At 31.6% G+C, this 9817-nt stretch overlaps 1 protein-coding gene across 1 annotated transcript; it reads left to right on the forward strand.

Annotated features, from left to right (window-relative positions):
* Window positions 1-1137: 1137 nt before the first annotated feature.
* On the forward strand, window positions 1138-9075 carry LOC135194110 (fumarylacetoacetate hydrolase domain-containing protein 2). Its single transcript, XM_064218772.1, has 5 exons — window positions 1138-1558; window positions 3129-3348; window positions 5350-5514; window positions 7346-7512; window positions 8860-9075. The coding sequence occupies exons 1-5, from the start codon at window positions 1272-1274 to the stop codon at window positions 9014-9016; spliced, it is 996 nt and encodes a 331-aa protein (XP_064074842.1). The 5' UTR covers window positions 1138-1271; the 3' UTR covers window positions 9017-9075.
* The last annotated feature ends 742 nt before the right edge of the window (window positions 9076-9817 follow it).

Consider the following 9817-nt stretch of genomic DNA (forward strand, 5'->3'; position numbering starts at 1 on the left):
TTAAGACTTTCTATCGTTTTTAAGATCAGAGAGGCCCTGTTGTCCTGTCACCAACAAGGTCTACAAGTTTTGCTTGGCTGGATTCCAAGTCACTCGGGTATTATTGGAAATGAGACGGCTGAGATGTGCTAAGATTGCTATCCAATCTGGTTCATCTGAGCACTTTGTCAATTCATCTCGAGACTTGCTCACTCTTGCGAAAGCACAAATAGATAAATCGTGGAACTCATTTTGGATTTCATCAAAATCGGTTAAGGGTAAGTATTATTCGGTGTTACAACCTGAAATTCCGAGGCGACCTTGGTTTTCATTTCACAGGCACGCTGATCGTTGGGTCACTTCCACTATCTGTCGGTTACGCCTCGGCCATTCATGCACACCTACCCACCCACCTAGCAAAGATAAGAGTCCGAAATCACTCGCTGTGTGAATGTGGCCTAGACGAAGGTTCCGCAACTCATATCCTGTTCCTTCGTTCTAAACTTCTACATCCTATTTACGACATTTTCCCTCCTAAAGTCCCTCGTCATATAAATGTTGAATGTTTGTTGACGTTTGTGTTTAGTCCATTTTGTTCCTTTTTGTGTAAATATATTAAATGTAATAAAATTATGTTGTGAATAGTCCAATTGAGTGTTATATCTTATTATATATAGTTTAGAGTACTAACAATTATTATTAATTTACTTTATTATTAACCTTTAATGTTTGTGTTGTTCTAAGGATGAACAAGGAAATTGTTACTACTATGCTAGTCTTCAAAATTTAATTGTGTCTGTTACCTCAACCGTCCCGATCAATCTCTTTCGTGTCTTCTCCATCCTACGTGACATTGGCGAAATAATCTGTGCCCTGTCGGCACAACTAAAAGCCATTAAATTAAGAATTGAATTGATTAATTTGACGTTAGTAACAAATACCTATTCATTACAATATGGTTATTATTTTAAGTACTAATATAGTCTATTTTTGAGACATTGATAATGACAATTGACATATTTAACTCGTTGAAGGTTGAATCGACAACCAATCAACTTCAAGATAGTAAACTTTGTTTACTTCTAAAGATAATAATTATAGCTAAAGTATTAAATTATTATTTTATTAAAATGTGTGATGTTAAAACATTTGGAAGACTTTAATTGACTTTAATAATAAAACTGTGTGATAAAATATTGCAAATAAACTAATTATATATAAAATTTCGACGTATCTATTACGTAACTTTTTGTTTATTTCAATTTATTTGGACGTGACGTCCACGCGACATTATGAATAACACAATTTCGATTGCCCGGCGCGCGATAACGTCAATAAAAACTCACTGTCATATAAAAAAAGGTTTTAATATCACCAGTAACGTCGGTATTAGGAAGTTTTCTATTAGTTCGTGTAGAAATATGAAGTTCGTTCAATTTATTTATAATGAAAAACCCAATGATATTCGAGTTGGATATTTAGACGGTGATAATGTTGTAGACATCAATAAAGCTGACTCCAACTTGCCTAGCAACCTGTTAGATATTTTGAAAAATGGTGATGTGGAAAAAGTTAAACGGTAGGTAAAAACAAAAATTAACAATTATTACTTTTATTTGAACAAATTAATTAAAAAGAAAATAAATGCAGAGATAAGTCTAAAACTAATTTTATACAATCATAAACGCATGTAAAGGAAGTTCTTCCATCAGGGACAAGCTTGCTGAAATAGCGCAGTAACTATTTATATTAAAATTAATAAACATGTAACATCACATATCAAAATGTAGATGTTAGAAAATATTATCTGTAAAACATTAGAACTATTAAATTTTTACAAGTGCTTTTGCCTAGAATTTTTTGTGTCAAAAAACAGCAAGTCTTTGTATTATTATTTTCAGTTTGATGAGTCAATCTGTCCTATTAAAACCAAAATAGTAAGAAATTTAAACCATCAAACTTAGTGCCAAGGCTTTGTGCAAGCCTGTCTATGTAGTAACCATTCCATACATTACACCAATGTGCCACCAACCTTGGGAGCTGAGACGTCATGTCCCTTGTGCCTGTTGATGCACTGGCTCACTCACTTTTTAAACCAGAACACAATAATACTAAGTATTGCTGTTTGGCAGTAGAATATCTGATGAGTCAGTGGTACTTACCCAAACTGAATTACACAAAGCCTTACCACGAAGTAAGTAAAGGCACCCATTCGCTATTCTTTAATACTAAAATTAAAAATTATCAAAATTCTATTTCAATTATTTAAAATTCAAATAAGCTTAACGTTAAAGTGTGTTAAATATTATAATGCTGTCAATTTTACTACACAAATTTATTTATTTTTACATCTTGAAACATTGGCTTTACCTACTCAGTCTACATTTTAATAAAGAATGTGAAATGAAGTATGCTTGCTCTTGTTCATGACTTAGGTAGGTATGCTATTGCCTTTCAACAATTTATTAAATGCTTAGCTACCTGTAACTATTTTACACAAGCAGAATAAGGGTATATAAGAATACATATTATATAACACAAGGTACCATTTATATTGAAGAATGAACATACAAAGAAAAATTCTCATTTTTGTTTGGGAGAGGAACCTTTGCAAGTGCATGCAGACCGACTCACCAAACTTTCATTACAATCGGATAATGGAAAATACAAACATTATTTTATTTATTGAGGTGCTTTTACAACAATGAATACTTACAACTAATATATTGTGAAAGTGTTTGTTGATCATTGTAAATGAAGAAAAGTAGATATTCAAACAATAAATCATAGCAATGTATTATCTCTATATAGTATAAAACCAAGTATATCCTTGCTGTATGTACGCTTAGATCTTTTAAACTACGCAACAGATTCTAATGTGTTTTTATCAATAAGCAGTGTGATTTAACAGAAAGATTTATGTGTATGACAAATGTATATTATAGTAGAGAAAAGCCAATTTTCCCAAAAGACTAGCTTTCAAAATGAAACTATGCCTTTATATAAAGATAAGAAAAGAATATACATCTTTGTTACCAGGATGCACTCAAAATAATGAGCACTTAAAAGGTGTTTACATGTTTAAAATAGTTTTCCAATCTAAAATTGAAAATAAAAAACCAACAATTCATATATCATATTATTTTTAGGCTAAAGTCTTCTAATCCAGCATCAGTACCTCTGTCTTCTATTAAACTGGCAGCACCAATCCACGGAAATGACAAAGTATTGTGTGTTGGACTTAATTACAAAGACCATTGCGAAGAGCAGAAATTGACTCCTCCTGAAGTACCTATGATCTTCAGCAAATTTGCAAGCACAATCATCGGCCAAAAGGATGCTGTAAAGCTTAGGACTGATGTAACTGATGTAAGTAAAATGTGATCCTTTCGACTAAATTAACAATATTTGTTCTTTTTTTAAAATTATAACTGGAATTTGTTACTTTAAAATGATTCTACTGCCATACTACATACTTAGTATTATTGTGTTAGGGTGAGTGAGCCATTATAACTACAGGCACAAGGTACATAACATCTTAGCTCTCAAGGTTGGTGGCGCATTGATATAATGTAAAGACTGGTTATTATATCCTACGCTTATCAATGTCTAGGGGGTGGTATTTACCTACCTAGAACAAATAATATATATATATAAAAATTTACTCGCATCAGAATGACTGTAAGAAGTGGCAGTACTGTTTTAAAATAATGCCAGAATTTAGTACTATTCAGTACTTTTACAAGCTTAATGTAACCAAGTATCTTAATTTTATTTATAGTTGATAGTTTGATCAGCCTATAAAAGTGTTCTTATAAGTTTTTTTTTACTTGTTAGTAGGTGCGGGTCAATTCTTATATTTTTAAATCAGCCCCACTCAATCAATGAAGCTGAAATTTTACATTACAATAGTAAGCATAATGCAGTTTTTTCAAGATAACTTTTTTTCCACATGTGTATGCCAATAGAACACAGATTAAGGTAGTCACCAATCATGATTTTTTTTAAAATTAATTGTTATTAATTTTTCTTTATATTATCTGCAAAATCTATGATTCACTAAAATACTATGAAAAATGTGAAAACTGTTCAACAAACTGTTAAGCGATAATATATTTTTTTTGCAACTTAATTAGCATGAAATAAATTAATTACTTTCTTCAATAATAGTTTCTTAGGGAGTGGTCAAAATTGTATACAGTGATTCACAAAAGTCTGCTATGACCTCAGTTAACAATTGGGGTCAATTATTGAAATAAATTGTGCTCGTAATTCATACGGTGCGTAGGTGGGTAGCAGATGAAGTAATGCACGCTACGATTGGGGTGACAATATTACATATTTTATTCACAAAGGGAAATTGTTAATTATGAAATTTGACACTAAATGTGTCTCAAGTTCAGCTCTTAATTCGACGAACGTTATCATTATTTGCTTTTTAAATTTGGTCCAATTAGGACCTTCGTCTGGAAAAAAAGACAAAAAAAAAATGCATTGTACTCTATACATAATAATTAAGATTTAATTTTGGAATACGTTTACTTTTTGTAAATGAACCTCTGTGATGACTTACTTGACCTTATTCACAGTTCGATTTAATCGTAACTAACAATTGTGTTTTTCTTTCTAAACGAATTAATCTACAATAGATAAATAGTTATAATAGCTTTGGGCGAATAGAATACCACGAATATAGTACTAAGGCTCAGGCGAAATAAATGGTTTTATAAATTAAACAAAAAATATACTTAAAAATAGCATTTGATTAGACAGCAAATAGTTTTATTACTACGTGTTGGTATCAAGATTCATATTTGTGCACCGGGTGGTGTGGAGCCACCTTGATGATGCCACATGTACCGCAGAATTGAAATATCATGTGAACATTTTCCGATTGAACAATTACAGTATTTTTACAATGTATCCTCTCCTCCAATGTTTCTATTAACTAATGTATGTATGTAGTACAATTTGGCTCTGCTATATTGGGATTGTGATCGGGCAGACACGTTTGCCGGATTTTATGCCAAATTTACTTAAATTTCCAAGCTCATATTCCCTGTATAGTTCCGTATATTGACATCATTTTTATATTTGGCATTTTTATATTGTATCTTATACAGTATGTCTTAATGTGGTATATTCTCAGAACAGTCAGAATATGATGCTCTTCTTCTAATTGCGGATAATCTGCAAATTCCGGAAGGTTAGCTGCCAATGTTAATGAAACCTATTTAAGTTTTTATTGATAACATATTCTGCTAAACTATTTTCTATTATATATATGATCGTTAAAGTTATCTGCAATTGGCAGATAGAAAGAGATATATATATATATATATATATATATATATTATGTATTGTTCGCAGAAAGTAGACTGGGAAGTTGAACTTACCGTCGTGATTGGCAAAAAGGCGAGTAACGTTAAATCAGCTAATGCGTTCGATTATGTATTTGGTTACACCGTTGCCCAGGATATCAGTGCCAGGGACTGGCAGAAAACTAGAAATGGAGGACAATTTCTACTCGGCAAGGTGAGTTGGTAACATTGATGTACTAACACAGCACGCTTACGTATCATTCTTGTAAAATGATAGTTAATGTTCTAGAGACGACTGAGACATTAAGGTATCGAAGTGAACATAATGAAAATAATATAAATGTATACATAATCAGCCTGTAAATTTCCCACTGCTGGGCTAAGGCCTCCTCTCCCGTTGAGGAGAAAGTATGGAGCATATTCCACCACGCTGCTCCAATGCGGGTTGGTGGAATACACATGTGGCAGAATTTCGTTGAAATTAGACACATGCAGGTTTCCTCACGATGTTTTCCTTCACCGCCGAGCATGAGATTAATTATAAACACAAATTAAGCACATGAAAATTCAGTGGTGCCTGTCTGGGTTTGAACCCGAAATCATCGGTTAAGATGCACGCGTTCTAACCACTGAGCCATCTCGGCTCTTATAAATGTATACAATATACTTAAATTTACGTGATTTAAAAAGCAAATTATCTACAGAGGAAATTTTCGATATCGATATCTCGATAAAATATCAATCTACTATCATCATCAAGTGATTCTTCTGAAGTCTCAGACTATGAATATGCGAAATTCAATAGTTACTTAGCTGTTGTAATATACTTTCTCACACAAACAATGTAATAAATGAAGATTGTTAAATTAAAAACTTTAGGACATTTTCTGGGAGAATGGTTAGTGCCCAAAAATCACCTCTGAGGCTATACATGCTTTTAGTAGGAAGTTTAGATATATGTTGATTATTGTTTTTTTCTCTGAGTATGCCAAAAGTTGCTTAAAAGAGATGATGGAATAAGGTCACCAGTTTTTTTATTATTTATTTCTCCACCAAGGCCACCTGAAAATAGTGAATATTTCATTATTGTATAAGTATATAGTTGTATGCAAAAAAAGTAAAAATCAAATAGTGTACCGATTAACTACTGGACTGGTTAATATCAATCAAAAGCATTATACTTTATAGACAATGATATTTCAAAAATAAATAAACACATTGATTCACGAGGAAGGAATAATATAACCAATATATTGGGCCAATGCTCTTATGACATCTGTTGAAATAGATAGAAAAAAATTTGCACTCTGGTTATATGAAAATAATTTAGTATTCTTCTGGAAAACTCATGATCAATCTACTTAGTGTTACTCGTACGTAATTGGGGCGTGTCCCTATCATATTATGAAACGGTTATAAATAATACTTTTCTATATGAAAATATATTTATCTTACTGTGATTTACTTTATCTGAAGTGTTACACTACACTCTTCAAAACAGTCTGTATTGTTTTATCTCATTCGTATGTTGTCATACGATTATGTAAGGTGTTTGTTTAATTTAAAAATACCTGATTTAAGATACTTATCTATTGAAAAAATCCAGCACTTAAAATTTTATATTTTACTGGCAAAACTCTCCGAGTCCTGCCTTTGTATTTATATATTGATTATTGTCTTAAAGAACGTTATGAAAGAAACTAACTAGTGAGGAGTTGAAACTCCGTAATATTCAAATTAGTGTCAACTTACTGGAATAATATTTCTGATGACAATAGTACGTAGATAATGGTTCTGTTAAACATGGTCAAATTTTGAGTAACTCACTTTTAAATAGTGTTTCACAATGAAAATGTCCTAATGACCATAAAGGTACTACGTAAATTGTAGCATTATTGGTCTTTTTGCCTCCAGTTCTGTAATAGGAAGACTTCGGATTACGATTCAACGATGAAACATTTAATTATTATGACCATTTTACTGCATATTTTTAAGTACGTTCTTGGAAATAATCACATATAAATTATTCTATATTTAAATTTCAGTCTATGGACACGTTCTGTCCGATTGGCCCTTGCATCACAACCAGTGATGAAATCGGTGATTCACAAAATTTAACCATCAAGTGCAGTGTCAATGGAGTTCAAAAACAGTCCAGCAATACTAATCAGCTTGTTCATAAGATAGAAAATGTCATCGAGAGACTTAGCTCGTATGTATATTATATATTTTACAACACAAACACGCATCGATCAACACGCATCGACACCAAATCAGTATCGATATATTCTTTATTCAAGTAAAATTATAAAATAAATTTTGAATCCTCATATAAAGCTATCACTGGTTTGGAAAGTAGATTCTACCGAGAAGAACCGGCAAGAAACTCATTAATTACTCTTAATCACCATTTTTATTACAGAGCACGTCAATAAAGTACAATTAAATTTATAAATATCTTGCCTAGAAATTAACATATTAAGTCAACGCTTTTTTAACTTTAATATAATCTTGTTATGAGTAATTTTTAAGTTTTTAATAGGTCAATTTAAAAATAACTGTTAGAGAATAATTATCCCACTGGATATAGCACTATTCCAATAGACACTTAAAATAATCCATCACTTTTAATCTGTTAAGAGTCTGTCAATACCAACTGCACATGAAACTATCATACAATAAATAAGATTAAATCAAATAACTGGTATTCAACAGACGAAAAGAAAAATATACAATAAACAAAATTCAGTAGTGAATGAGGTACAAATTTGAACTAGAATGGTTACTGAATGTAAACAGTGGAATACTTTTCCTGAGTCTGTATTTCCCGATAGGTTCAACCTTGGCGTCTTCAAATCTAGTTAACGGGTATCTTCTAGGCAAGTGCCGCTTCGTAGACCGTATTGACGCTTAACATCAGGCAAGACGACGGTTAAACGCTAGCCTATTAAGGCCTAAAGATTTCAAGACTAATGAATACTATTCTTAAATCATTGTTAAAGTGAAAATATTAATATATTGAAACCGTTAATAATGTACCGCCGGCTTTGAATTAAATGCCTCGGACCTAAGACGAGCCAACTGGGATTTTATTTGGTTTTATGACAGTAGTAGTTTACGATTAAATTGAGGCAAGATTAAGTTGTGTTACCTAAAAATTTGCTAGTTTTATATTAACAATATTTTTTTAAAAATAAATATATATAAATATTGGACAACATCACATACATTACTCTGATCCCAATGTAAGTAGCTAAAGCACTTGTGTGATGGAAAATCAGAAGTAACGACGGTACCACAAACACCCAGACCTAAAACATAAATGCTTAACATATTTGGAAGATAGTAACTCCCAAATCATCGATTTTTTGTATGACGTTATGATTTCTTTTACTAACCCTTATTTCGATTCTATGTTTTTTGGAGGATTTCTGTTTATTTATGATGCACACATCTGAATAAAATTTTTGTAATTGTACGCATAATTATCACATTAATCTCGTTTTTATAAATACATCCAATTGATAAAATTTAAATGTAATATTTATTTTAATTACAGGGTTATGACACTTCTGCCGGGTGATATAATACTGACAGGAACTCCAGGCGGTGTTGGCATGTACAGATCTCCACCCGAATATCTGAAGCCAGGGGATTTGATTCAGAGTGAAATACAAAACATCGGTGTCCTAGAAACCAGGGTTGAAAAGTTTTAATTTGCTAAGTGAAAATGTAAAATTGGATTGATTTATAGTTGCTGTTATTTACCAAATTATATTATACAATATGTATTTGTTCATTGTACATAATTTATAAAATAAATAAATATCACTGATAAATATAGAGCTTATTATTTTGATTTCTGAAGTAATGGTATAATTTTTTACTTGGTGGTAGAGTTTTGTGAAAACCCATCTGGGTAGGCACCACCTCTCATCAGATATTCTGCCGCCAAGCAGTAATACTTGGTATTGTTGAGTTCTGGTTTGAAGTGTGACTGAACCAGTGTAACTATCTTTGGTGGCGCATTGGTGAAGTAAGGGATTGTTAATATTTCTAATATTAACTACAACTACTAACTTACTACAATGGGCGGTGGTGACCACTTAATATCAGGTGGCCCATTTGCCGGTCCGCCTACCTATGAAACAAAAAATGTTTTGTAAAAGTTTAAAACAATTTCAATAGTTATGTCAGTTGGTGTAGGTGAAACAGTTCTTTAAAAATTTGTACCTTTATTTTGCTTAACAACTTCACAACACTGATACCGTCGGCTACTGTAAAAATAAAAATAGGTTGGACTTGATTTAGGCGCAGTTGAAGATTTTTTTCGATAAACTAATAATAATAATGCAGAATAAGTCATGACAAAAATAGTTCTAAAGATTTCTTTGATCTTTTTATATAATATATTCTTTATCAATTCCGAACAACTTGGACAATATTTTTCGTTTGAATGTATATTTCATGTGCATATATTAACTCTTAAATGCATGCAAAGAATATGTTTATTATAT

This window comes from Vanessa tameamea, chromosome 24, assembly GCF_037043105.1.
Source record: "Vanessa tameamea isolate UH-Manoa-2023 chromosome 24, ilVanTame1 primary haplotype, whole genome shotgun sequence".
Classification (NCBI taxonomy): Eukaryota; Metazoa; Arthropoda; class Insecta; order Lepidoptera; family Nymphalidae; genus Vanessa; species Vanessa tameamea.